General features: G+C 44.5%; 1 protein-coding gene across 3 annotated transcripts in view; it reads right to left on the bottom strand.

Moving 5' to 3' along the window:
• LOC119977973 (E3 ubiquitin-protein ligase MGRN1-like) overlaps positions 1-14507 on the bottom strand; it is a 240884-nt gene that overhangs the window by 21801 nt on the left and 204576 nt on the right. For all 3 annotated transcript variants that reach the window (XM_038819223.1, XM_038819221.1, XM_038819222.1), the window contains exons 14-15: positions 6975-7020; positions 4765-4866 (exon numbers count right to left, since the gene is read on the bottom strand). In XM_038819223.1, the coding sequence (XP_038675151.1) occupies positions 4765-4866; positions 6975-7020 (148 nt within the window). The remainder of the gene's footprint in view (positions 1-4764; positions 4867-6974; positions 7021-14507) is intronic.

The raw sequence follows: 14507 nt of genomic DNA, 5'->3' as shown, positions 1-14507 counted from the left end.
ACATCACACAATGCCAGGCAATGACCTTCACCTACAAGAGAGGATCTAACCATCGTCCCTTGACATTCAATGGCATTACCTTTGCTGAATTCCCCACAATCAACCTGGGGGCTTACCATTGATCAGAAACTAAACTGGACTTGCCATATTAATATTATGGCTACCAGGGCAGGTCAAAGGCTAGGAACCCAAGGCGAGTAACCCACCTCCTGACCCCCCAAAGCTTAGCCACCAAAAGCCAGTTGTGTAATGGAATAGTCTCTACTTGCCTGGTTGAGTGCAGCTTCAACACCACTCAAGAGGCTGGATGCCATCCAGGTCAAAGCATCCCACTTGATTGCTCTCCCTTCCACAAACATTTTAAACTCTCCACCACCGATGAACAGTGGCCGCCGTCTGTACCATCTACAAGATGCACTGCAGTAACTCACCAGAGTTCCCTTAGACAACACCTTCCAAACCCATGGCTGCTACTATCTAGAAGGACAAGAGCATCAGTATCTGAAACACAGCACCCAGAGGTTCCCCTCCAGGTCACTCACCCCCCTGACTTTGAAACGTATCACCGTTCCTTCACTGTTGCTGGAGCAAAATTCTGGAACTCCCTCCCTCACAGCACTGTGGGTGTAACTACACCTCAGGGGCTGTAGAGGTTCAAGAAGGCAGCTCATCATCACCTTCTGAAGGGCAACTAGAGATAGGCAATAAATGTTGGCCTAACCAGCGACGTCCACAACCCGTAAATGAATTTTTAAAAAGTTGCGACCCAATGTCAGTTTGTTGCGACACCAATAGCCAGTACATTTAGTGACAGCTGTATTTGGACTCTGATTCGAGTTCCTTCTCACAAACTTATTCGTACCACGTGGACAATTTTTCCTTGATTCAGCTTACCATTTGTTTTATTCAACTCTTGCTTCCTGCAACTTTCAACTGAAACTTGCTTCTTTTTCCAACAAGCATGTGCAACGTGGCTATTTCGGTCACAATTTCTGGACATGCTGTCTTCGCACCAACAATCTGTTGCTGAGTGCCTGGCGTTTGCACATATATGGCAAGTGAGAGTCGACGTTTGCATCGAAGCTTCAGCCGCCGCAGTGGTTAGCACTGCTGACTAAGGCGCTGAGGACCCGGGTTCAATCCTGGCCCCGGGTCACTCTCCGTGTGGAGTCTGCACATTCTCCCAGTGTCTGCGTGGGTTTCACCCCCACAAAACAAAGATGTGCAGGTTAGGTGGATTGGCCAAGCTAAATTGCCCCTTAATTGGGGGGAAAAAATTGGGTACTCTAAATTAATTTTAAAAACCACCGCCTTGTGAATTCTTCTGCTTGAACTCAACTGTTGAGCTTTTTTGGCTGCTAATTCCATGGATACAGCAACTTCCAAGGCTTTCTTTAAGGTCAGGTTCTCTTTGGTACACTTTTGAGTAGCTTCGCTCCTTAAACCACAGACTAATATCCATCTTCAATGGCATCAATAACACATCCCCAAATGCAGTGTTCAATCAGTCTTTTCAGGGTAGCTACAAACTGTGCAGCCGATTCACCTCCTTCTTGGTTGCGTATATAAATCCTAATCCTTTCTGTGATGACTGAAGGTTTAGGTGAATATTGGCTCTCAAAAGTTTCACTATTTCTTGGTATGTTTTTGTGTTGGCTTTTCTGGTTATACTAGACTCCTCAGGAGGCTAAATGTCACCTCTCCCCAATTATGCTCAGGAATGTTGGGACTTTTAGATCTGCTGCACAACCTGAGCTCAATCTGTTTCCTTTTGTGTTTTGTAACCCCAGCTCTAAATTTGTTGTTGCAGGGTACTTGCTACACACAGCTACCGAGTCCGTTTTGGGTGGAGCACAGGGCGGGCTTCTGCCCAAGGTTGTTCAGTTCAGATTTTTCGGTTCCTCCGGTGACACCAAATATTGTTTAGCTCCCCATCACCAGTTTTCATGAAGCGCCGATTTCAATTATTTATTATTTCTTCGGGTGCCCACAAACACTGTTCACCTATCTCGTTGCCAGTTTTTATGTGGTGGATTCAAGCTGAGTCCATAGGCTTTGGAGGTTTCACCAAACCAAAGACTGCCCATTTGCCCACGCAAACTACTGATGACGTCAAACATTCTCTTAAAAGTGCCCCTGTTCAGTGACAAGGCTTGCGTGGAAACACTAAAAACACTAGGGGGAGGGGGCTGGTGAGCTGTTCCATATTTTATTCTTTATATTTAAACTACGGGCACAGCGTTGGACTCCCGAGGCAGATCTTCCGCCTAAACCCCCTCTGAAAACTGCATCCTCCTCAGTTTGTCCCACGTTATCCACGCTGATCCTAATCTCCTAACCCATCCAGACCGAAAATCCAATGTCCTCGCAACCATTCTTAAAGGTCCGGATCGTGGAGCTAGAAATTTTATATCTGTACATCCGACACAATAGGAATGCGGCGTTCACTACCACATTGAGTAACTGAGGCAAATATTATTTAAGGGGAAGCTATGCAAATATTTGAGGGGGGAAGGGGTACACAAATTTATACCGATGGAGCTGGATGAGGAAGGATGAGAGTGGAGTATAAATGCCAGCGTGGACTGGTTGGGTTGAATGGTCTGTTTCTGTGTATATTCTATGTAATATGGATTTGTGATGAACAGTTAACAGAAATAAAATAGGTGGTGGCAGAAAGTGATGAGATTTTCCAATTTACTTCCAATTAAAACGTTCCAACAGTTTTCATCCAAACTGTAAAATATATCAAGGTAAAAAGTGATCTTCCTCAGATTAAAAGAAAATATTCACGCAAAGAAACATTGATAAGCAATGAAAGATAAAAGAAATGAAAAGCATACAAATTAAATGTGCCTTGGAAAGGAAATCCTACTGTATCAAGGTTGGAGTTACAGGATTGAAAGTAAGATATGGCCAAATTTGAACAAAAAAAAACATTCATCTCTTCACAGATCAGATAAAAAAAATAAAAACAAAGAATAAATGTAAAACATTTGTAGAAAATCTGCAAAAAGAAATATTAGGAAGGCCAAGAAAACAAATGAGGAAAAATGAACAGATAAGAGGTGTAAGAGGAGAGGAAAAACCTTTCGTAAGTAAATTAGCACCAAGTGGGTAACAGGAGACTGGGGTAAGTCTAATAAGAGGGAAGAGCTAACTTGTACTGAAGATTGAAGAAATTCCAGATATATTAATTAGAAGATCGAGTTGTAAATAAAGTAAATGTGAAAGATTATTTCTATTGGTTAGCCAGACGTAACACTTAGACACAAATTAAAATGATCACAGAATGAATTAAAAGTTTAGAAACAATCTCAGGACAATTAAATGTAGAATTTCTTCCATAAAGCAATGAAGTAGGGTCCTTAAATCTTTTACAAAGTACTCTAGATTCTCACTTGGGGGAGGGAGAGCAAGAGAGAGAGAGAGTGAAAGAGAGAGAGTTAGTGAGAGAGAGCAAGAACTAGTAAAGGTTGTAGAATCATAGACTTTTACTGGGCTCGAAGAGGTCAATTGTGCCTCAGCCAATTCGCTAAGTAATATTCACTTAGATGCATTTCCAATATGGTGACCTTTACTTATACTCTTGTACATTTTGCTTCATCAAATATTTACCCATTCTCCCTTGAAAAGCTATTTTGAATTCCGCTTCCAGCACTATTTCTGGTAGGGCATTTCATGTCTACCAACTGTGGAATTAAGATTGTCTGATTCTTTCTTTAAACCAACATATCATACATGGAACTAAATAATAAACTTTTGATCAAAGGCTTAATGTAACAATGCATACACGAAAGGACACAGCACAGTAGCATTTGTGGAAGCCAGAAAGATTGCATCTTAGATAGGAAAGAGTTTTCTATTACAGATTTTTAGGCTGACGGCATTCAAGAAATCATAGAAGCATTTAACATATTTTACAGCTGTTGGGGGTATAGGTGTTGTTAAAGGATAAAATAACATAAAACAGGATTACCACAGCAGCCAGTAACTGTTTATTGAGATTTCTCATACCACTGCATTTGTTCAGTGATCACTGGAAGATCAGCAAGCTGAGGCCAGACTTGTCAATTTCCCAACTATTTATTTCTTCTGGACAGTATTGGTGCTTTGCAGATGTGACTGTGCCTCAGCTACCAGTTACCCTCCCACAGCCCATCACAGTGAGTGTTAGCAGGCTATTCAATCAGAGGAGGGAGAGGCACTATTGTCAAGCACAGTACTGATTCTACGTGGATTGCTGGACAATGGTTGGAGCCCTTACTGATTTTCCTCTCTTTAACCCAAGGAGACTGTGGCCAATTGCAGCATCATTACCACAGACCAGAGGTCAACAATAAGACCTTTCGACTTTGTATGGCTGATTGGATAACTTGGGAGGAAGAGAGAGAAATATGACAGAGGGAGAATGTGAGAAAGACCGAGACTTGCACTTTTATGGAACTTTGGAATATCTCTCATGAACATCTCCAATAACACATGTAATGAAATACAGCAATCATTATATGAAAAAAAAAAAAAATTGCTGTTACAGCGATTGTTATACGCAAGAAATTGCTGTTACAACAACCTACTTTACATGATCACTTACGAAATACATCCATTCACTTAGGCTGTAAAAGTATTTCATGTTTGATAAAGAGACATGGTAAAGATCGTAGGGGTACCACTCATTCAGTCCCAATACATAAGTAAAGCAAAATCTTAAATCCAGAGTATATATGGAAGAAATATAATTAGTAAAAGATAAAGGGCAAGTACCTGGTAGAGTCAGCTCGAGAGGAGTATCGCCATCTTCTATAGCATGGCTACCGTGCTCATTGTTGTCATCCTGTACGATTTCCTCAGAGCTAGTTCGCTCAACTGGAAGAAAATAAAGAGATAGGAATCACTGTAAACCAGTCTAGATCCATACAGCAACACTGAAAACCAAGTTCTGACATTTTGGGAGTAATTTTGGGAGTCTTTGGCCGATAATACAAAATAAGTAACATTGTCTGTTAGACTTCTGTCCCCATTTTCATTTATTTACAAGGTCCAAAGTCAAAATTGATCTCCCCTGTCTTTACTTTTATTTAAAAAACAGAAATGATGCAATTTTTTTTTTTTTTTTTAAATTGTCCCTAGAACTTTAAAGCCAGACTCTTCATGGTATAGCTTTCAAAAAAGAATTACAATTTACTGTAGGTCATTATTATGTCAGGCCTCCTACATTCTGTAAAAGTAGTTCATTAGAGAACTCATTAGCATTTTGGAGCTGTCGGTACTCTTAGGTACATGGTGGGAACAATGATTCTGGGGTAAGCATAATTTGGTGGCATCAACTCCTTTAAAGGTCTATTATTGGTCACGGCTAAGCAAAACAGGATTGGAGTATTTTACTGTACGAGGGGATTTAATTTAACAGATGTAAATGTTTGCTATTCGTGGCCACATTCCAAGCTTCCCGACTCATACATTTTCAGAGTTAAAGTAAAAAACTGAAGTGGCTGCCATGCAGAGACCTGTTTAGAATGAATCAATACTGGCATCCCAACGGTTTATGGTTATCGCATGGTTTGTAAGACTCGTGCAACGATAGAAGGCCCCTCCAAGCATAATCAGAAACACAAGGAGACAAGATTATCAGATAAAGGACATTTTAAAAATATGATCTATATAGTAATGCTCAGTGAATTAAATCAATGTTCTGAGCATTACATAAAAGCAAATTGGCATTGTGGTACAGTGGTCACACAAAGTATCTTGCATTAGGTAAAGTGACAAGTGCAGGTGAAGCGCTTTCCTGCAGAGAAGGTTGAAATCAGAGAGAGATTTAGCTGACTGAAGAGAAAAGTGTGTGTGCGGGTGAGTGCGCTTAAAACTATGATTCAGGAGTGGCACAGTGGCGCACTGGCTGCCTCACAGCGCTGAGGACCTGGGTTTGACCGGAATGGAGTTTGCACGTTCTCCCCGTGTCTGCGGGGTCTCACCCCCCACAACCCAAAGATGTACAGGGTAGGTGAATTAGCCACACTAAATTGCCCCTTAATTTAAAAAAATAAGAAATGGGTACTCTAAATTTATTTTTTAAAATAAGGTTCAAGAACACAAAGGTGAAAAGTTAAAATACAAATGACACAATGAAGATCCTTTAAAAGTAGTAATAGTGATTTTATGTGAAAATACATCACTTGCTGTGGCTCATGTTAGTCACTCTGAGAAAATACAGAGGGATCAGTTTTAAAGAAGGTGCTGGGAAAGCGAGGTGGATTGGCCATGCTAAATTGCCCCTTAATGTCCAAAGATGTACAGGTTAAGTGGGCTTATGGGGATAGGGTGGGGGCAGTGGGCCTAGGTGGGGTGCTCCTTGAGGGTTGGTGCAGACTGGATGGGCTGAATGGCCTCCTTTTGCACTGTAGGGATTCTATGTTCTTGAGTGTTGTTGGAGCTGCACTCATCTAGGCAAGGATAGAGTGAGTATTCCATCACTCACCTAACTTGGGCCTTGTAGATGATGGGCAGGCTTTGGGGGAGAGGGGCGGTGGTCAGGAGATGCATTACTTGCTAATTTCCATTGGCAGAAGGAATGATATGATATATACAAAACATACAAATTAGTTGGTGGCCATTCAGCCCCTTGAACAAGAGGATACATACAGATTTAGGAGATAATTAGAAAGAAAGAGGCAACATGACATTGTGTATGCAGTGCGATATGATGCTGTTGATTGCGCTGCCAGAAAGGGTGCTGGAAGCAATAAAAATCTCGCAAAAATTATTGCAAAAATACTTGAAGGGGAAATATTTGCAGCCATTAGAAGAGATGGGGATTGAGACAGTTTGATTGGTCTTTCAAAGTGGAGACACAGATACAACCACGATGGTCTGCTTCTATGCTACTTACAAGTTTTATTATATTAAAAGTGCTATGATATACAACGTATAAACATTCACGCACATTGTTGCTGGTGTTGTTCTGTCAATCTCACCTTCATTTTGTGTGCATTTTTCTGGGGATTCTGCAAGCGTAGTACTCTTTAAAAAAAAAACAGAAACTCGTGTTGGTTATCATATAGTTGACAAGTCAGAGCTTCAACAGAATTTGCTGAATATCACATTCCCAACCTTTTCTAACCTCACGACAATAATGCCATAAGCAAATCTTTGAACATTCTTTGTGAAATATCATAGAATCATTACAGTGTAGGAGGCCATTCGGCCCATCGAGCCTGCACCGATTCTCTGAAAGAGCACCTATCCCCGTAACTCAATAACTCCACCTGACCTTTTGGACACTAAGAGGCCATTTAGCATGGTCAATCCACCTCACCTGCATATCTTTGGACTGTGGAAGGAAACCGGAGCACCCGGAGTAAAGCTACACAGACACGGGGAGAACGTCCAAACTCTACACAGACAGTCATCCTCACCAAGGTCGGAATTGAGCCCCAGTCCCTGGTGCTGTGAGGCAGCAGTGCTAATCACTGTGCCACCGCACCGCCCATGGTATATATTCTGACATTAAACGGAAGCTTGCACGTACTTTATTTGATTAAACACAAAGTGACTATTCTAAACGTTCCAACACCATAAAATCTGAAGTAACTTTCACTCACTTTCCGCACTAAATTATTTCTGTTTAAGAGCAAAAAGCCTGTGGTGACTGTCCATGAGTTAAGGGTTATATCCACCCTTTTCAAAAATCACAGATATAATGTACCATAAGAAATAAGAGCTAGGAGCAGGAGTAGGCCATCTGGCCCCTCGAGCCTGCTCCGCCATTCAATGAGATCATGGCTGATCTTTTGTTGACTCAGCTCCACTTTACGGCCCGAACACCATAACCCTTAATCCCTTTATTCTTCAAAAAACTATCTATCTTTACCTTAAAAACATGTAATGAAGGAGCCTCAACTGCTTCACTGGGCAAGGAATTCCATAGATTCACAACCCTTTGGGTGAAGAAGTTCCTCCTAAACTCAGTCCTAAATCTACTTCCCTTTATTTTGAGGCTATGTCCCCAAGTTCACCAATTCACCTTTTAACTATATGGCTGAGTCTCTAGAACCTGAGGTGATGTACGATTGGGGAGTTATTGCAAACAAGTGAACCCCGTAGAAACCGACCCCCCCCCCCCCCCCCCCCCCCCCCCCCCATCCCAATTCAAATCCTTCCCTCCCGCTCCACCGCGAGCTGTCACCCCAGGAGACAGGAGCTTGGGTCTCAGGGAATCAGACCTGGTGAGCCGGGGAGTGCAGCCTTTTCTGTCCATGTGCAGTTGGGTAATGTTGAGATTTTGAGCAGGGCAGGCCAGAGGTGGTGCCAGAAGGGTTCATAGAATGTTTCCAGGATAGTTTCTTAGAACAGCATGTTCTGGAACCAACCAGGGGGCAGGCTATACCAGATCTGGTATTTTGCAATGAGATGGGAATAATTAATGATCTCACAGTGAAGGCGGCCCGAGGTAACAATGTCCATAATATGAGTGAATTCAGTTTGAGGGAGAGAGGAGTGGGTCCGAGACTATGTTTGCAAACTTCACAAAGAGCAATTATGAGGGCATGAAAGCACAGCTGGATAAAGTGAATTGCCAAATTAGGTTAAGGGATAGGTCAATAGAAATGAAATGACAAACATTAAAGGGGATATTTCAGAATATACAGAATAGATACATTTCAATGAGTAAGAAAAAGTCCATGGGCGGGGGGGGGGGGGGGGGGGGGGGGGGGGTGCGGCACGGTGGTGCAGTGGTTAGCAGTGCTGCCTCATGGCGCCGAGGACAAGGGTCCGATCCCAGCCCCAGGTCACTGTCTGTGTGGAGTTTGCACATTTTCTCCCGTGTTTGCGTGGGTCTCACCCCCACAACCCAAAGATGTGCAAGGTAGGTGGATTGGCCAGGCTACATTGCCCCTTAATTGAAAAGGAAATGAATTGGGCACTTTAAATTTAGAAAAAAAAAAGAAAAAATCCATGGGCTATCTGCGGTTAATTAGAAAAATTAGAAGATAGTATCAAACTTAAAGAAAAATAATATAATTGTGTAAAGATACGTGCAGGGTCAGAAGTTTGGACAGAATATAAGGATTTGCATCAGTCTTCACTAGAGGATACGTGTAAATCCCAGAAGCAGCTCTAAATCAGGAAATGTGAGGGAAGGAGGAACTCAGGAAAATTACAGTCATCAGATAAATGGTACTGAGTAAATTATTGGAGTTGTGGGCTTACAAGAGCCCCGGGTGCTGATGGACTTCATCCTAGGGTCTCAAAAGAGGTGGCTAGAGAGACAGTTGATGCATTGATTTTAATTTTCTAAGCTTCCTAGATTCAGGGATGGTCTCACTTGATTGAAAGATAGCAAATATAACTCCATGATTCAAAAACGGAGGGAGACAGAAAGTGGAAAACTAGAGGACAGTTAGCCTAACATCTGTCGTAGGGAAAACATTCAAAGCTATTACTAAAGAAGCTACAGCAGGGCACTTGGATAAGTTCACGGTAATCAGGCCGAAGTCAACATGGCTTAGAGAAAAGGAAATCATGTTTCACCAACATATCGGAGTTTTTTGAGGAAATAACATGTGCTGTGGATAAAGGGATGTACTGTAATTAGATTTCCAGAAGGCATTTGATAAAGTGCCAGATCATAGGTTATTGCAAAAAATAAAAGCTCACGGTATAAGGGGTAAAATATTGGCATGGGTAGAAGATTTGCTGGCTCACAGGAAGCCGAGTGTAAGCTTAAATGGGTATTTTTCTGGTTGGCAAAATGTAACGAGCAGTGCGTCACAGGGGCCACTGCTGGGACTTCAACTATTTACAATTTATATAAATGACTTGGATGAAGGGATGGTTGCCAAACTTGATGACATAAAATATAGGTAGGAAAGTAAGTTGTGAAGAGGACAGAAGGGGGCTACAAAAAGATATAGATAGGTTAAGCAAGTGGGGAAGATCTGGCAAAGGGAGTACAATATGGGAAAATGTGAATCGGTCCATTTTGAGAGAAAGAATTAAAGAGAAGCGTATTATCTAAATGGTGAGAGAATGTAGAACTCTGAGATACAGAGGACTCGAAGCGTAAAGGCTAGAATGCAGGTATAGCAAGTAAAGTCAGAGTTTTGAGCACAGAAAGAGGCCCTTCAGTCCATTGTGTCTGTGCCGGCCATCAAGCACCCACACATTCTAATCCCATTTTCCAGTACTTGGTTCATAGCCTCGTATGCTATGGTGTTTCAAATGCTTATCTAAATGCTTCTTTAATGTTGTATGGGTTCCCACCTCGCCACCCTTTCAGGCAGCAACCTTCTGGGTGAAAAAGCTTTTTCCCAAAATCCCTCTAAATCCACTGCCCCTCACCTAAAATCTATGACCCCTGGTTATTGACCCCTCTACTAAAGGGACAGTTCCTTCCTATCTACCCTATCTATATTCCTCATAATTTTTTCCACCTCAATCAGGTCCTCCCTCAGTCTTCTCCGCTCCTAGGAAAACAATCCCACCAATCAGCCTCTCTTTGGAGCTGAAATGTTCCCAGGCAACATCCTGTGAATTTCCTCTGCACCCTCTCTCATGCAATTACATCCTTCCTATAGTGAGGCAACCACAATTGCACACAGTATTCTACCTGTGGCCGAAGGAGAGTTTTATACATCACCATCATAACCTTATTCAACCAAGTTGACATTAATAAAGAGGTGGTGTTGGGCATCTTAAAAAGCATTAAAGTAAATAAATCCCCAGGGCCTGATGGGATCTACCCCAGAATATCGAGGGAGGCAAAAGGGGAAATTTATGGGGCCTTGACAGTAATCTTTGTATCCCCACTGGCTACAGGTGAAGTTCCAGAGGATTGGAGAGCAGGCAATGTTATTCCATTGTTTAAGAAGTGCAGCAGGGATAATCCAGGAAATTAAAGGCCTGTGAGCTTTACGTCAGTGGTGGGGAAATTATTGGAAAAGATTCTCAGACAGAATTTACTCACATTTGGAAACAAATTGACTTATTAGTGATGGACTTCTTCCGTCAGGAAAAAGATACCAAAGTTTGAAGTTACGTACCAACCGACTCAAGAACAGTGGGCAGAATTCCCCGCAACGCCCGACGCTGTCGTGAAACCCAGAGTGTTTCACGACGGCGTCGGAGGCCGCTCCTCGCCCCTATTCTCCCCCCCCTCCCGGGGAGCTAGGAGCGGCCTTTTGTAAATCTCGGCCGCTGGGCCTTGACGCTGGCGTCAAGGCAGCGCCGAGAATGACGTGGCCGGCGGCGCCTAATGACATCAGCCGCGCATGCGCAGGTTGGCCGGCTCCAACCCGCGCATGCCGTCTTCCCCTCCGCTGCCCCGCAAGACGTGGCGGCTTGATCTTGCGGGGCTGCAGAGGGGAAAGAGTGCGTCTCTTGGAGACGCCGGCCCGACAATCGGTGGGCACCGATCGCGGGCCAGTCCCCTCCCGAGCACGGCCGTGGTGCTCGATCCCCTCTCTGCCCCCCCCCCACAGGTCCAATACTCACCTTTTGCGCCATGTTCACACCGGCAGTGACCAGGTGTGGTTGCTGCCGGCGTGAACAGCGTGAACAGGTCGAGAACGGCAGGCCGCTCGGCCCATCCGGGCCGGAGAATCGCGGTTCGCTGTGAAAAACGGGAAAAACGCGTGTCGCGTTTGGGGGGGGGGGGGAATCGCGGGGGGTGCCAGAGCGGCCCTCCTGCAATTCTCCCACCCAGCGTGGGAGCGGAGAATCGCGCCCAGTTTCTTCCCTACTGCCATCAGACTTTTGAATGGACCTACCTCGTATTAAATTCATCTTTTCTCTATACCTTGCTATAACTGTAACATTATATTCTGCAGTCTCGCCTTCCTTCCCTATGTGCGGTTTGCATTGTTTGTACAGCATGCAAGAAACAATACTTTTAATTGTATACTAATACATGTGACAATAATAAATCAAATCAAAAATCAAATGGACAGCAGCGTGGTTTTGTGAAGGGGAGATCACGCCTCACTAATTTGATTTGAGTTTTTCGAGGAAGTGACAAAGATGATAGATGAGGGAAAGGCAGTAGATGTTGTATACATGGACTTCAGTAAAGCCTTTGATAAGGTACCTCATGGTAGACTGGTACAAAAGGTGAAGTCACATGGGATCAGAGGAGAGCTGGCATGTTGGATACAGAACTAACTTGTGCACAGAAGACAGAGGGTAGCAGTGGAAGGGTGCTTTTCTGAATGAAAGGCTGTGACTAGTGGCGTTCCACAGGGATCAGTTCCGGGGCCTTTGTTGTCCGTGGTGTATATAAATGATTTGGAAGAAAATGAAGCTGGTCTGATTAGTAAGTTCGCAGCCAACACAAAAATTGGTGGAGCTGCGGATAGTGAAGAGGATTGTCAGAGGATACAGCAGGATATAAACTGGTTGGGGTCTTGAGTGGAGAAATGACAGATGGAGTTTAATCCAGACAAGTCTAAGGTAATGCACTTTGGAATGTCTAATGCATGTAGGAATTACACAATAAATGGTAGAACTCTTGCGAGTACTGGCAGGTAGACACTGGAAGTGGCAATGCATGTGGATAAGGTGGTCAAGAAGGCATACGGCATGCTGGCCTTCATCGGTCGGGGCATTGAATATAAAAATTGGCAAGTCACGAACTTCTGGTGGCAGCCATGAAGGAGTAGGTTGCACATTTGGTGACTCCTGCACGGGTCGGACCTTTAGATCTTACTCGGAAATTTATGGTGGATGTAATTGTGAGGAGGAATCCCACATCAGTGCATGGAGAGGCTGACCAGGAGTGCTCGGAAAAGGAAGAAATAGACGAACAGAGAAGGCCTGGGTTGAAGCTGCAGCGGGAGAAAGCATGGCAGATGACCGGAGTCTTGGCTCGACGACCCAGCGGTCGACGAAGCAATTGATGCAGTTCATACAAGTGGGCTTCGCCAAGCAGAAACAGGAATGCTTGGACCCGATTAAGGAATCGATCGCTCGGCTGGAACATTGACTGGATGCTCAAGATCGGACAATCCACAAAGTGGAGAAGGCACTGACTTTGGCAGGAGTAACACCAAACAAGCAAACTGAGCAATGGAGGTGGACGTGGGGATGCTGAGAGACCAGCAGAAAAGGCTCCAGGAGAAGGTGGAGGACCTAGAGAATAGGTCCGCCGGCAGAACCTGAGGATCGTTGGTCTCCCGGAGGGGTCCGAAGGAGTGGATGCAGGGGCATATGTAGCAGGCTTGTTCGAGAAGCTAATGGGGGATGGGACGTTCACCTGACCCTTGGAGGTGGACAGGGCTCACAGAGCGCTAGTGAGGAAGCCACGTGTAGGTGACGCCCACCCCCCCCCCCCCCCGCCCGCCCTGAGGGTGATGGTGGTGAGATTCCACAGGTACCTGGACAAGGAGCATATTTTACGGTGGGCCAGGCAGACATGGAGCTGCAAATGGGAGAACAACATCCTGCTTTTCGACCACGATGAAATGAAAAAATGAAAAATCGCTTATTGTCACGAGTAGGCTTCAATGAAGTTACTGTGAAAAGCCCCTAGTCGCCACATTCCGGCGCCTGTCCGGGGAGGCTGGTACGGGAATCGAACCGTGCTGCTGGCCTGCTTGGTCTGCTTTAAAAGCCAGCGATTTAGCTGAGTGAGCTAAACCAACCCCTGTCTGAGATCTGAGATCTGAGCGGGGACGTAGCCAGAAGGGCCGGGTTCAACCAAATAAAGTCGACCCTTTTCAAGAAGAAGGTGAAGTTTCGACTGCTGTGTCCGGGTCATCTTTGGGTCACTTATCAGAGCAACATTTCTACTTTGAGTCGCCCGAGGAAGCGATGGACTTCGCCAGAAAGAAAGGGCAGGCAGTGGACTGAGGTGTTTAAACTTTGCTGCAGCGTTCACGTTAAAAAACTTTTTGTTTTTGGACTATATCTGTAATGTCTTCTGTATTGATCCAGGGGCTACCACATATTTGTGCAAGTTAAAGTTAGCATTTGTACTGATGGGGAATGGAGGTGTGAATTTTCGATGTGGGGTTTTTGCTTTTCTTTGTGTTTCTTTCGGTTAACTGGGCTGGGATAGTTTACTTTTGCATACATGTGGCCAAGCTCCGGGGGGGGAGGGGAGAAGAGAGAGAGAGAGAGAGGGGGGGGGGGGGGGGGGGGGGGGGGGGGGGGGAGAGTCGGGCAGGTATTTCACTTGGGGCTGGATTCTAGACTAAACTAAATTCTAGACTAGAGGGGTCGCGATCCTGATTAATAAGTGAGTGTCATTCGAGGCCGGAAGAATAATTGCGAATGCGGGAGGCCGTTACATCATGGTTAGTGGGAAGCTGGAAGGGCTGCCAGCTCGTGAATGTATGCGTGCCAAATTGGGATGATGTGGAGTTCATAAAGAGAATGTTGGGGAAGATCCCGGACCTGGATTTGCATGCTTTGGTCATTTGGGGAACGGATGACTTCAACACAGTCATTGACCCAAGGCTAGACCAGTTGAGCTCAAGGACAGGCAGGGTGCCAGCAATGGCAATGGTGCT

The sequence above is a fragment of the Scyliorhinus canicula genome, chromosome 15 (genome assembly GCF_902713615.1).
Source record: "Scyliorhinus canicula chromosome 15, sScyCan1.1, whole genome shotgun sequence".
Taxonomy (NCBI): Eukaryota; Metazoa; Chordata; class Chondrichthyes; order Carcharhiniformes; family Scyliorhinidae; genus Scyliorhinus; species Scyliorhinus canicula.
This window is presented reverse-complemented; position numbering and strand designations above follow the sequence as displayed.